The 14,955-nt window shown below is 38.6% G+C and overlaps 1 protein-coding gene and 1 long non-coding RNA gene across 2 annotated transcripts in view; one reads left to right on the forward strand and one right to left on the reverse strand.

Moving 5' to 3' along the window:
- MIPOL1 (mirror-image polydactyly 1) overlaps positions 1–13,477 on the forward strand; it is a 178,138-nt gene extending 164,661 nt beyond the window's left edge. Inside the window, exon 13 of the mRNA XM_056492662.1 lies at positions 12,568–13,477. Within this exon, the coding sequence (XP_056348637.1) occupies positions 12,568–12,634 (67 nt within the window). The 3' untranslated portion in view covers positions 12,635–13,477. The remainder of the gene's footprint in view (positions 1–12,567) is intronic.
- LOC130253779 (uncharacterized) lies at positions 10,673–13,553 on the reverse strand. The gene is made up of 2 exons (XR_008840612.1): positions 13,466–13,553; positions 10,673–11,348 (listed from the first exon to the last, which is right to left on the reverse strand). It is a non-coding gene; the product is annotated as an uncharacterized LOC130253779 (long non-coding RNA).
- Positions 13,554–14,955: the final 1,402 nt, after the last annotated feature.

Consider the following 14,955-nt stretch of genomic DNA (forward strand, 5'->3'; position numbering starts at 1 on the left):
CAGTCTTGTAGACATACCTGTTTGTTGTAATTAAAAAAAAAAAAATTTGAGTAAGCCAATGAGCTTATGTGCAGCCTCAGAGAAATTCAACGTGTAGTCAGAAATCAATTTTCTGGCTCTGAAGGAAATAAAATATTGAACTAATATTCAAATCTAAGGTGAGCTGAACAAATTCAGTCATCATTGTCATTTCTGCATCACTAGGCAGATCTCTCCCCCCTTGGTAAGGCTAGCGTATTATTCATACTGTACAAAATGAAATATTTCTTTTGGAAAGCAGGAATCAAATGTATTTTCCTTATTGGATTATATTATCTTTATTGAATTACACTAGTTTTTTAATTGGGCACTTCATTTTGCAGTCCAGCTAAAAATTTGCAGGCTGTGATGCTGGGAGTGCCTAATTTTACTCAGTACCACTAACACTGGTAACTTCTCAGCCCGAAGAAGCACTGTGGGTAAGCACTTGGGATAGGAGGACTTGGATAAGCACAAGCAGAAAACTTCTAACTGAAAAAATTATAAAACAATTGACTTTTTGTCTTTTCTGCCTGGATTCCCTGGAGACCCAAATGGAGAAGCACATGCTGAGACAGAGTGAGGCACGCTGGTTTCAGAGATCCATGCAGAGCAGTGTGACCTCAGACATTTCTTTCAAAAGTGCCATCTGCCCCCATCCCACCCTTAGTTTTCTAAGTAGTTGCCTGGGAGCAGGGATTCTTCTCCAGGGTGTGACAGAATGGATGTGAGTGTTCTCCTCCATCTGAGGAGATTCAGATCTCTTGCACCTCGGAGGGGCATTTTAGCCACACAGGTCTTGTCTGGATGCTCCCTGTTCCTTGCTTTCAACAGTACCATGTAACTGATAATAGTGCAGGCTTGGATCAGAGATGATCTGAGAAACAGGATGTGTTTCTGACACCTTTAGGGATTTTCTCAGTTTTACCTAATGCCTCTTGAACATAAATACAAAACCAGTGTCAGAACTTCTATCTCCCATTTTCCAGGTGGGCACCCACAGAATCACACCTTCAGGTCTAAAAGCATTTCGTGTGTTTCTTCTGTAGAAATTCACAGCTTCAGAAAGAAAAGTGGAGAAGTGTCTTCAACTCTGGTGTGTCCTGCTCCCCTGAGAAGTGGCAGATGTGGGTCAAAACCAGGTTTTCCTTAGCTTAGCTCAGTGCTCTAACTGAATATTGTTTTTTGTGCTCGTCTTGAAAAGGAGAATTGATAGCACTGCTGTTATCTTTCTCACCTTAAAAGAAACTTGTGGCCTTAGTTTTAGAGAAGGTAGCTTGAGGGCTTCTGCACAGCCTGGAGCAAGACACTGAAAGAAAGGGGCTGCCCTTAATAGAGCAGGTTGTGGTATCAGTGCTGAAAGTCTCTTACAGTTATAATGTGTGATATTGCCAGAGCAGATTGTGGGATATCCTTCTTCTGGATATTTTGGGTGCCATAAATTATAGTGAGGCCTGTAGCATCTGACAGTTTGTGATCAGTGCCAGTATTATGCTCAAGGGTGCACTTAACAGAATGAAGACAAAAAAATCCCAATCAAAGGGGAAGTTCCCTTTTTGCATTCTTTGCACAGCCAAGATACCCATTGGCTGCACGGAGTTTCACATGGATGAAGAATGCAAAACTGCACATACAGTCAAAGTCAAGTATTTATTTTCTTTTTGTAGCTGTGGTTTACTTTTACTTAACCTCTGTACGTTGTGGATTGCAGTGCAGATATTGTTTTGTTAAAGTATGGGTAGTTACAATATAAACACAAATATTTATTGTCATTTGAATATTTATCATCTCAGCCTTTCACGAAAATAAAAGCAGTGCTGGAACTTCATTCTCTCAAACACTAAAATGTATTCTATGAAAGTCAAATGTTTTCAGAGTCAACATAATCACAGCATCCTAGTTTTTGACCTGTGTGTTCATTTACAGTTTACTTATAGCTGCTTCAGAGAGATGGAAGTTTGTAGATTACAACATGGCTTTATTGATTTATCAGTAGCAAAATACACTAAGTATACACTCAGTAAACTGGATCAGCTAGCTCTTGGGCTTGTATTGTATAATATCAACTTGTTGTGGAATACTTCAGAACAAAATCAGAATGTTGGCATAGTTAACTTCAGTGGTGTAAACCAGACTTGCAAAGACTAATATTTAGTAAGACCAATAACACAAACAAATTAGATTTTGAAGTTGTTTGCCCAATAGGAAGAAGCATGCTGACACAGTATTTGTAAGCTTATAGTTAACTATTCTATGACAAATTATTAAATAACTTTGAGCAGCAGATTGAGTGCTCCTTGAAGAATAGCAAGAAAACTTTTTCTCAGGCTTGCTTTTTTTTTTTCCAAGATGATAAAAAGAGTGTCACAGCAAATACTCATTTACTTTAATATTTTATATCCAAATAAAATAAGTCCATGGCATTTACATTGCCGTTACTAAATAGTATTTGGTTTGTTTGCAAGAGTCATTTATTTGTGGCTTGGCTGAAGGAATAAAAATAAATTTGCGGTTCTTTCTGTTAATACTCATACTGTTTCTTAACATATGCAAAAGATTGAATACTGTAAATGTATATGCAGAAGCTCAAAAAGAAAGCCCAGACTTTCTGTAGCTTCTGAATTGCATATAACCTTTTAGAGAATTGCTGGGACAGTTCTTAACAACAACAAAAAGAAATAACTGACTAAGCCAACAACGTATTTTATTTTAAGCAAACTTGAAATCATTTAAATTTTTCCACTGCTCAAAAATAAGTATACCTTTACTAAACCAGGGGCTCATTATCTGAGAAAAAAAATTACAGTTCAAGTTTCTGAACTACTGCTGACCCGTTAATTAATAGCCAGATTTTTGCACAAGTTTTTTTTTTTTAACAAGATTTTGCAGAAGGGCAGCATCAACTGTATGAGAGCTAACAACAGCTTTAACCCCATAATCTCCACTGTTATTTTACTGGCAAGTTGCTAGGCTTTCCTGTTCTACATTTAAGCTGTGATCTGGGTATAAGGGCATAGATCCAAAAACTGAGGTGTTGGAAGGCATAAATCTTTAGGACCAAATTTTATCTTTTTATCTTCAGATCATGGAATTCTTGCCCATAGAAAGTACCAGAATTCAGCCTTTGAATGAAAGACACAGCAGATATTGTGTAGTGTGAAGGTATTGAAATGTGTACAATAAAATTATTTTATTTAGCAATTTGTTTTGGGCCTCAGAATATATACATTTCTATAATTTCTATTCCAATCTTTGATAAAATAATCATAAATTATTTAAAGGATATAACATATACACATCAGATAAAAGGGATATCTAAGTGGTGCACTCAACACAAAAAACATTATAGATTTTACTCTATGCCTTTGAATAGTTTTGTGACTTTATGTAAAGCCAAATTTATATGCTTTCATCAACAGAAATTAAAAGGTTTTTCTTCTACAATCCATCCCACTCATGTCATCACCAGGCAGAATTGCCACTGAGGGAAACATTAGTAGGAAGAGAGGTTTTGTCCATGGATTTTTTGAGGGAAGAGTGCCCTTTTTTCAATAAATACTTTTCAGAAGTATGACCAAGTGTGAGTTGTCCTGAAATCACCAAAGGGATAAGGAGTTCACCTACCAGTGTGAGTCCATTATGAAGGACTTATCACTAGTAAGAGCTTAGTAAAATGCTTTCCTTTTACATCCATACCTGCTTCCATTGCTACTTGATCTCTCAGTGCTGTGGACAACATTCCAGCTTGGACAATATCACGTTGGTGATAAAATACAAGAACCTTTGTAAAACTTATTTTTAATGTGGAGGGATTTGATGATGGTTTATAGGAAGGAATTCTGTCTCCATGAGCTCCAGATTAATTTTGGTCAAGAGGAAGAAGCACCTCAGGGAGGTGGAACAGGATTGAGAGCTGCTTGGAGCCATCAAGTCTGCATTGAGTTTTTAAAATATTTGTGGAATCAAGAAGAAAGTTCACATTGTCTTTCTTGTTAATGATATGAAGAGGAGCTTTTGCTGTGCTTTGATGTGATGTACTTGGGAAACAGCCTGAGCAGTTGTTAGGGTTTAACCCCAGCCAGCAGCCAAGCCCTACACTGCTGCTCACTCACCCTCTCACCACTGGGATTGTGAAGGCAGCTGGAAAATTCATGGGTTGAGATAAAGACAGGTTCATAGGTAAAGCAAAAGCTGCACATGCAAGCAAAACAAAACAAGGAATTAATTCACTTCTTCCCATGGCAGGCAGGTGTTCAGCCATCTCCAGGAGAGCAGGGCCCCATCACAGAACAGCTACTTGGGAAGACAAACTCCATCACTCTGAATATCCCACCTCCTTCCTACTCATTATACTGAGCATAATGTCATGTGGTCTGGAATATCCCTTTGGTCACTTTGGATCACCCATCCCAGCTGTGTCTCCTCCCAGCCTTCCATGTACCTCAAGCCTCTTTGCCTTGAGGTGGCAGAACACAGAGCAGAAAAGGCCTTGGCTCTGTGTAAGCCCTGCTCAGCAATAACAAAACCATCTCCATATTATTAACCCTGTGTTCAGCACAAATCCAGAACACAGCCCCATACCAGCCAGAAGAAAATTCTCTCTACCCCACCCAAACCAGCACCTAGTACATCAGTATTTGCAATTGTACAAACTCATTGTCAACAGGACTAGACCAGAACTGAAGGAGGTGAGACTTGCTTGGAATAGGCTGCTGAGAGGTTCAGACTTGACTTTACAAGAAGTCTAAAAAGCAGAAAGGTATAATGTGGTGGTTTCAGACTGATGCTTTCAACTTTTAGAGTCTCAAATTAACCCCATTCTCTGCAGATCTGTAAATAAATCCTTACTGTTCATTTTGAGCAAATTTGGAGCTGTTTGTTTTAGATAATCAATTTTTGACATTGCTTTTAAATTTTCCTGGAGAGATTTGGAACAAACCAAAATCCTCTATAAAGGAGATCTTTTTTTTCATCTCCTGAAATACATTTCTGTTGAATATAAATATATGAATGTATACAAACTGAGAAGCTGAGAGAAAAAGGCTCTGTATTCAGCAATTTCAATTTTAGGCTGATTTTTTTTAATTCAGCAGCATACTTTACTATTATTATTATTATTATTATTATTATTATTATTAGTATTATTATTATTATTATTATGTTTGTGCACATGAAGAACCCAGATCTGAGACTGTATTGCTCTCAAGAATGTGAGGAACAGTTCAGAGACACAATAAGATGGCCCATGATTCATGGCACTGTAATGATACCAAACATCATTACCAAGGGGCAGGACTAGTGTTCATCAGGAATTTTCAAGAATTAATATTCTTCCCTCTTTTAATGAATAAATACTATGGCAGAATACTTTCTGTGGGGAAGACATATTAGCATAAGGTAAAACTGCTAGTTTTCCATTAGCAGGCAACACAGACTTCCAGGAAATATTTGGCAAGAAAATCCAGGAGACCCTTGCCTAGTCATATCAGCACAAACTTCATGGAAGTATAAGGGGTACACTGTAAGGAGTAGGTTCCTGTGTCAAGATTTCTCCTAAGAAAGGAGAATGACTGTGTCACCAGATGTGTGGAATCAGTACTTGCCAGTGCTAAAAGTAATTCAAGCTTATGGAAGAGGGCATAGAAAAGGTTTATCTGGCACAAATATAAGTAGTAAACTTTGCATAAAATTGCCATATAAACTGTTAGATTCAAGCTGGAGTAATACTAGAAATTTGGAGATTTGATTAAATAATCTGATGTGTATCATTTGACTTCTTTATTTCAGCTGTTGTTAATATTTTATCTCTAATATCAGCTGCATGCTCAGATGTGAATGGTCCATCCAATAGTAAGAGCCTGGTCTTTATGATTTGTTATAAATTTCAATGTTCTGAAATACAGCATGGTTGTTTCAGGGTTTATTTTTCTTTCTCAGAAGCTCATTTATTTTTGGCAATCAATGATATCTTGAGCAAGCATTTGAAAGTGAAGGAGTGATACCTTTCTCAAGGTGGCATTAAATCCAGTGTAGAAGCAAAGTCCTGATTTTGTATTATCCTGAAATGTGTAACAATCTATAGCAATACAAAGTAGAGGGAAATGCTGTCAGAATAGACCAACTGTGTTTACTGCTCACTTTTCCTGCTGCTAGTGATGGCACAAGGTGAATAGTAATGGTGAGCTAGCTCATAATCTTCCAAACAGAAGGTAGCGGGCAAATAGTTTGACAAGATTAGTTATTGTGGACCACAGATAAAGGCTTAATATTTTAGCCAAGGCCTGTGTAAGCTAGGTTTATTTTGAAATATGTCTGCTGTCAAGAGCCCAACTGGCTGTATTTGCTTCTAAGTTTAATCATATACAGAATTACTCTTTTGGGTTGAGAAAACACTGAGAGGGATTTAATAGGAATGCTTGTTTGGTGACAGTGCTTTTCAGAGGCAGAATGGTTTGCCCTGCCAAATTTAAGGCCTGTACATTTAGTGGAACATGCCTTTTGGAGTGACATTACAAACAGTGCTGGGCAGGCAGGAATTGGTGGCAGTGCCTGTAGTGATTAGATTCAACACTGTGGTCTGCCATGGTTTAGAGCTCACTGATGCTGCTAAATCAGTCTCTAAGACATGTGTTTTAAAACCAGAAAGGACCATTAATACCAGTCAGTCCAGCCCCCTGTCTGACAGAGGGCACTGAATTGTACTCAGCATCAGCTAGAAAACCATGGCTGAACTCCAGCGTGCCATTTAGAAAGACACCCAGACTCTGATCCAAAAAAATGCAGAGGAAACTTTGTTAAGAAGAGAGAGGCAGCCTGTACATTTGAACCACATGTGGTCTTTATCACTGTGATGGTTTATGAAAGAATTGTTACAGACCATTAAATTCAATGGACAGTGATTTTTACTGAGATGATAAAAAAAAAATGGTGTTAAAAAGGCAGGTTTTTGGGGTGGCAAAAGTAATACCTGAATTGAGGAATTAGGATAATTTAAAATTTGCTGAATCAGCCAGGAGTAAGAGGGTGATGGTTGTGTAGCATGATAGATAATTCATGCACTGCAAGGTCATATTCTTGATACCAGGCTTCAAACCAGTGAATTTTTAAGTACTTTGTTCAATCAAAACAGCCTCACATTTTGAAACTGAGAGCAAGCCACCCCAACACTCAGTGTTAGCACAGTGCTGTTCCCTTCAGAGGGAAGTAGCTGGGGTCCAGTTCCCTCGTGCAGATAATAGAGCTGAACCAGTTTGCTCCAGCCTCCTGAGTAAATGATCCTCTCCAAGTGACTGGTTTCTGGACAAGACCAGTATCACACCAGCCTCTCTTCTCTGTGTCATTGGTTTCCTTGAATTGACACGAAATGCCTGAAAGCAAGTGTGCCATTTAGAATTCTGTGAAGTTTATCAGAGAGGAAAGGTAAAGGAAAGGAGAGGGAAAGCAAGGGAGTTATTTTATTCTAAATGAAATTAAGTGATTTTTTTTTTTTGCATGACCACTCATCAAACAACCATTCACTGAACTCTGCTGCTAAACTGTTTGCAGTGCTTTTGTCCAATGCATTTTATTTATCTAATACATTTTCAAAAGCTTGGTTTCTAAAGGGAATTAGTGTCAGCAAAACACATTCCACAAGAAGCCAGACATCATGCAAGTAAGGCCATCTTCATAGCCTGAGCCTAATCTTATCTACTGGAAAGATAACCAAGGGTTATATCTTAGGTTTATAAGCCTTTATATAGCATTTCAAAATCCAGGATGATTTTGTTTTTATCACTTAACTCCTCCATTTGCAGGTAGAAACCATTGTTTTTGGCTAGTCTATGTATTGCTTTGCAGATTAGCACATGGGCTGGTTGAAGGGTGCCCTTTCTGTCAGTTGGATGTCCATTTTGTCTGTTTCTGGGGTGTGATTCCCAGCAAGGTCACTCCATGGCTGTATAACTTTCATATTCAGAACTTGGCAGTAAAGGCCACTGTTGTCTTTGGGGTGAGTTCTTTTGGCCAGAGATGGAGCAGTGTGGAAGGATGTGCCAATCTGTGTGGATTTACCCAGATGCAGAGTTTTTACAGATCCCAAGCTTCAGGTTAGAGCTAGACTTCTTCAGCAGAATATGTGAAAGAGGGAAGCAAGCCAAAAGTGTGCATGAGAGGGAGCAGTAGAGAGTAGTAGGTAACTGCTACTTGCACAGATCTGTTCAGCTTCTGGGCTCCCAGAGCAAACTTCTCTGTCAGTTAGGATTTGAAGTCTGCTTTATGGACACAAAGTCTAAAACCAAAGCTGTTCTTACACACAGGAGTAAAGCTTTGCTAAAAGTCAGAGCAGGTTGTCCAGCAATTCAGGATCCGTGTGAGAACACTCCACATAACAAATCCACTCCATCCAGGCATTGACTGCTGTGTGCATAGGTGACAAGGGAACACAGACTGAAATAACTGGAAGAGAAGCTGAGAATGGTTGAGAATTTGTCTTGGGGAAAACTCACCTAGTAATGATCCTATTCAAGTAGCTTTCCTCTAAAGATGAGGATCTTCTTAAAGCTTAGCAACATGTTTAAAAGGACATAATTAAACCTGCAATATCATAGCAGCAAGCTCCATGTGGAGTTCTTTTTTTTCTGTATAGAACACAGATTGAACTGCTTAATTCCAAATTTATGTGGAGGAAACATTAAGCCACTGCATTTCAAGACTCTTAACATTGTGTCTGTTGTTAACTTAATGATAATCATGGGCTGGATGTCCCTTTCCTAAATTGTGTGCTTTATTTAATTTTTCCATTTCATGGGAGCATTACAGAAGTATTTAGTGTTGATAAGGAGTATTTCTAGCCATCATCTTTGTGCTTTTCACCAGTGCAAATTCCATCTATCATGAAAAGCACTGGACATTTTTACTTTTTACTTTTGGATATATGTAAATCATTAGAAATAAAACCAAAGTTTTATCCATCTGAATCCATAGTTTTTCCTGTATTTTAAGGGTCATTTTGTATTCACTTTGCATGCATGCATAAAATAATTGTATAAAGAATGCTGATGTGGCATTTGTCAAAAGACTTTATTTGTTAAGGGACAGATTTTCTGGAAGTATTTGAAGAACCAAGAAATAATGAAGGTCATCTACTGTAGTTTTCAGAAATTTCTAAGGAAGAAATTGAAATCTGTGAGAATGGGGACTGAGCCCTTAGGAGGCTTTGTGAGGCATTCCAAAAGGTGTGAGTCTGTCCTTGCACATTTGGACCCTCAGCAATACAACACAATGTCCCACCCACCATATCATGCTTCTGACTGATCTAAAATATGAGCTCAAATTCTTTTTTCTTAAATGACTTACTCAGTTGCTTTATGAGGTGCAAGTTCAGTGAGTGTCCTTGCCTACATCTCAGGAGGAAGTGTCATGTTGCACATTTAACTTACACTGTGAGGACTCTTCACAAGCAAAAAGACGAATGTCATATGTTAGAATGTTAGAATTCGTTACAATTTGTCTTAGAATACAATCAAATGTAGTCAATGCTGCTTTCACTTAAGTAAAATTTGGTGAAGTAACAGAAGTTGCTTTCCTGATGTCTTCATGTCTTCCATATTTTGAATAAAATCCTGCAAACATTGAGACTAGTTTCTAGCACCTTCCATTCTTCTGTTTAAGTTCCCTTTGATCCTGAGGTCACAAACTGCTGGAGCAGTTTTCCACATTGAAGTGCTCAGTCTCCAGTATCCCACTGGGCTGGGCACCCAGCCTTATCTGCCACCTCACCCTGGCAGGTAGCACCTCACTGCCACCAGTGGCCTTCCCAGCTGCCTTCTGTTTATTACTCACAAAGAAAATGTTGCTGAGTGTGAGTTGGGATGACAGAGTTGGGCCCTTGGTGAACAAAGAGTCCAGGATTACCATTCCAAAAAGCCCCCTGAGGCCTGTATCAGGAGTTATTAAGCACTGATTCAGTGCATAGCATTATTTTGTAGGCTTAAGTGGGATTTCAGTGGTATATTGGGTCTTGTGTCTGTGGAGGGGTAAATTTTGCCCTCTGATATTTTACCTTATAAATAGCTGTTAAAATTTCTCTTTTACATTGTTGCTTAAATCTCTTTCAAAGGTACAATATCTTAATCCACTGCTACCTTTTTTCCTTCCAATAAAGGAAAAATAAATTTGCAAATCCACATATGACTGAAACAAAAGGCAAATAAGCTCTGCATGGTTTGTATTTGGTGAGGAATACCTCATTTTGATGATTTCAGTCATCATTCATTTGAAAAGCAGAAACTATGATTGTCAAGCCTCATTATTTTCAATGAAGCCTGACAGTTTCAAGGTTAAACAGAAGACAGCTACTTTCATCCCAGTGGTATTTCTCTTCAAACTTGTTCTGCTCTGGTGTGCAGTGCCTTTGCTTGGTCACAGAGTGGTGCACATCTAAGCCCAGTTGTGGGACAGTGTGCAAGCTGTGACATCTAGCTTGTGTTTCCCCAAAAGGAGCCTCAATTACTGAGGTCATCCCCACCCCCCCTCGGCCTTGTATAAGCCACACAATATTTTTTTTAACTGAACAGTGATTTAAATAAGCCATGATCTCAGATTTTACAGGTTTTATGCTGTCTCCCAGAAAAACAATTTTCAGCCCAAACCTTCTGTTTGTCCAAACAGTTTGAAATGTTTCTCCAGTGCTTTAATGTCTCTGAAGTACATTAGAGAGGGTGCTAGTGTGAAAGAGACCTCCAGCAAGAGTTAAAATGGCTGAGAAAGCTGCTGTGCTTCTGAATACACATGCTATTGAAAGAGAACTAATCTGCCATTGATTTCTGAAATTGCACATGCACTGACAACAGATGTAACAGGGAAACTGCCCAATAAGAGAGGCTGACAAAACTGTGACCTATCAGTAACTCAGTTAAAATTCTTAGAACTCAGAAAACATTGATGTATCCATGTGAGAAAACTTCCAGGAGCAAATAACTTGTGAAATCCCTGACTTTATACTTGCATGGGCTGACAGCACTGAGTTATGGCTGTTTGGGTGCTGCCTCTGCAGAGACAAAGTGCAGGAGATGTTATTTTACAAAACCAGGGGAAGATGCACTAGTTGGTTAAGAAGGAGAAGTGACAATTGGAAAACTGAAGGGAGAGGAATACCTAAGCAGCAGTTTTAAACCTGTGCATTCATCCCTCAGAGTCCCTGTGGAACAGCTAGAATGAGCTGAACTTTCCACATACTTTTCGTGGTGTCTGATGATTACATTTGGGTGGTGAATTCTTAATCTCATTTCAGGAATTAAGTCACCTGGTGAGTACAATGAAAGGTGTAGCTTCATCGTGCTTGGTGGTTCCTGGAAAACAAGAGAGTTTCAATACATACCAAGCACATTAGTCATGACTTGTGGCAATGAGTCCATGTTGACTAGTTTACGTGCACTGAAATTACTAATGCATTCATGAGATAAAATGCATTTTGCAATTTTGATAAAGTTGTGTTATTTTTATTTCCTATCTGCATTTCTCGTGTTGTATAATATTTTTTTATTGTCTTCCAAGATAAGAAAAATATGGTCAACTTTGTAACAATGAATACAGCTATTTGAGCCTGCAGCTCTGCTTATCCATTGTGGAAGCTGTGTGTATAATATTCTGCACATGACTCTGAAAGTGTTCTGCACACAGTGTCTGCTTTTATACAGATAGTTTATTTGTGGGAGAGCCCTCATTGAAGAATGCCATAAAATACAGACAAATTGAAGAAATAGCTTGAATGCATGATTTTTTGGAATGCTGAAGATAAATGTGTGTAGGTGCAAAATGATGGACAAATTTAGTTCTTTACATTTGTCTACATACTTTAACAAAAGAAAGATCAAATTAAGCCAGTGAGATTCTGAACATGTTTATAGTGCCTGTGCCTTAAAACTAAGAGGATTGGGCAGCTCTCTGTCCTACTTATTTAGACTGTTAATTTTTCTATAGTTGTATTTACACGAGAATCATGCAGGCCACCTTCAAAATGTCATCATCCACATCCTCAGAAATTTGACTTGTTGAGTATTTTGAAAAAGTTTTTGCATAAAACACATCAGACATAAATTTATCCACTGAATAGTAAAAGTATCTGTTGGATAAGGAACAAGATATTTTTAAGGGGAAACAATAGCTAAGTGCTATATTTAACAAGAGCCATGGACAGCTCATATTTTTAAAAGTGCAAAAATTAATTGTTCTGCTTACACCAAAGTGTATATGTAGCACAGGACTGCTGCACAGAGTTTTGTGTTAATTCCATACAGGGACCTCAGATACTTCATGCACTACAAAGGAAAAGTGAGTTGATATATATCACTGACTGCAGATGGGTTGGTTTGTAGGTTAAAAAGTTTTTCACAAGTTGTCTGCATTTTCCCTTAATGTCTGTCTTTTACAGTAGTGCTTTGTTTCTGAGCGTGACCACCACCAGGACAGCTTGGTTCAGTGCAAACACTGTCTCTTTCAGCCAGAACATTCCTAACATTAGCTTCCTTTTTTTTTTCTCTCCTCTCCCTCTCCCCTGCCCCCTCTCAGGTTGGAAAGGCTGGTGGACGTCCTGAGGAAGAAGGTTGGAGCAGGGACCATTAGGACCGTGATCTGATTGAAAGCTGTAGTCTAAGGAAGCTTTCACATCTGGTGACCAGGCTGCTTCATTCAGCACTGTGTAAACACTGAAGCCTTAACTTAGCAAACAGTTGTTAGAAGTGGGACACTCCAGCGACATTCCAAGCTGAGATAAAATCAAATCATAAATGTTTAACTACTTTGCTGCTGAGTTCTGTGATTTGTTAAAATGTTTCACTGCAAACAAGTATTTGTTTTTAAGCAAATGCATTGTGGCACTGTATATTGTGAAGAATTATGTAGATGCTTATTTAACAGTCTGTCCTCTCAGTGTTAGTGGGCTGTAGTCTGCTGCAAGGCACAGCATGGTCATTTCTTAAAAATACTGCAGGCTCCAGGTTCAAAATGCTGCAAAGCAGTTTCAGAATTTAAATTCCTTATTTTATTTGTGAGACTGCAAATAGTCCAGTATTTGTATGTTAAATATATTAATTGATAAAGTAGGTTGGCATTCAAGAAATATCTCCTGCTGGTATATTGGATATTTTTTCCTCCTTACTCATAGCCCATTGAATTGCAGGTAGTAACTGTTGCTACATCAAAGGGCAGGATAAATGTATAGCTTTATACAACAGTTGAATAGCTTCTGCTAGTACATGGCATTTTCAGTGTACATTAAAAAGAAATTTACATTTAGGTTTCACTGGAAGTACAGCTTTAAAAATTGCAACATGAAAGCCTTGTGACATTGTACAGTATCTCAGACAGTGGAGAAAGTTTCCTGTATTTTTTTAGTCACTTTACTTTCCTTTTATATAAGGGAAAAGCTCTCAGATTTCAGAAAGCACCTTTTAAATTAAAAATTCACCTTTTCAGCGTTCTTCTCATCCCTTTCCTACGAGACTTTTTGTCTGCTTCTTCTAGACCTCTGGTTGCTCTGCAGTGCAGGGGTACCATCCAGGTTGGGTTTGAGTCCAAAGTGTCAATCCTCAGCTTTTTGTACCCATGAAGAACTTAAAGGCTGAAGTATAGAATCTTACAGGGAGGGAGAGACTGTCTGAAGAAAATGAAATTTTAATTTTAGGTGCAGAGAGACACATTTTAATGTCTGTTTTTTCTTTCAAACACTTAAATGTTAAACCTTCTTCATCTGCAGACCTAAGCCCCTCCTAGTTTCAGTTGACCAAGCCTAACCTCTTACAGGGAGATAAGTAGCATCCCTCCAAGCCACATTTACCCAAGTCACTTCTAGAAACTTCTGAAGTGCTCCTTTTTGACCTTTGGTCAATCCTAAGATAGCCAGTGAGTCTGGAGCCTCTCCCCCAACCTACTCAGTGGGAAGAAATTTTAATGCTTCCAAACCAGAGGATTGCCAGCCCCCAGATTCCAGCCCCTTCACCATCTCCCATGTGCTGTTGTTTGGCTCTTTGTCCTACTGTCCTCACTGAGCCTTGTGCACAAGGTGGGTGACAAGATCTCCTGAGCTGTCAGTGCTATTGAACCATTTCTGCTCTGAGGAGGTAGTGAGGAAGGAATAAAGACAAAGATGTAAGGACTACCATGCTGTGCTAGACCAAAGCCCAAAGACTGCCTTTTGCAATAACAAATAGAAGATACCTAGGAAGGGGTTTAAAGTCAGGCCAGCACTAGTGACCACTCCCCCAGCTGATGTCCCAGCAATTTGTTAGTTAGAGGCTTTCTAAGCCAGAGGTGGTGTCTTTGTATTTTTTCATGACCTGTGTTTTAATCCATTTAAATTGTCAATATCTACTTATTCTTTTCACAAGGTTTTATGCAGTTAATGATGCATTGAGTGAAGAAATGCTTCCTTTTCTGTTGTGAACCAGCTGTATTCATTCACTATCACCTATTTTTTGTATGAGAGAAATGGTGAGGAACCATTCCCTGCTCATATTGTTTCCATGTCCCATATGATTTTGCATATTTGGCATCATTTCTCCGACTTTTCTTTTCCCAAGAGAGCCCCTAGTCTCATTTAAAGGATCTGTCTCGTGTATTTTAATTGGCCTTGTCATATTAATCTGTTTTTTCCAGCTCTACAGTGTTTTTACTAAGATGCAACCAGATTTGTGCTAGTGTTCAAGATGCAGGCAAAATGTGACTTTAGTGGTTGTCATAATGATGATGTCCATTTTATTCTCTGTGCTATTTGCAAGCATTTTTAGCATTGGACTTGCTTTATGACAGATTATTTATTGGTATTAATATTGGTAGTAAAACGACTACTCTAGATCTCCTTCCTCAGTTGTAAGGTTCAGCTCAGAGTTCATCATAGCTTGTATGAAGACAGAACTGTTTCCTGAATAACTTAGCATTTATGGATGCTGAATGTCACCT

The sequence above is a fragment of the Oenanthe melanoleuca genome, chromosome 5, assembly GCF_029582105.1.
Source record: "Oenanthe melanoleuca isolate GR-GAL-2019-014 chromosome 5, OMel1.0, whole genome shotgun sequence".
Taxonomy (NCBI): domain Eukaryota; kingdom Metazoa; phylum Chordata; class Aves; order Passeriformes; family Muscicapidae; genus Oenanthe; species Oenanthe melanoleuca.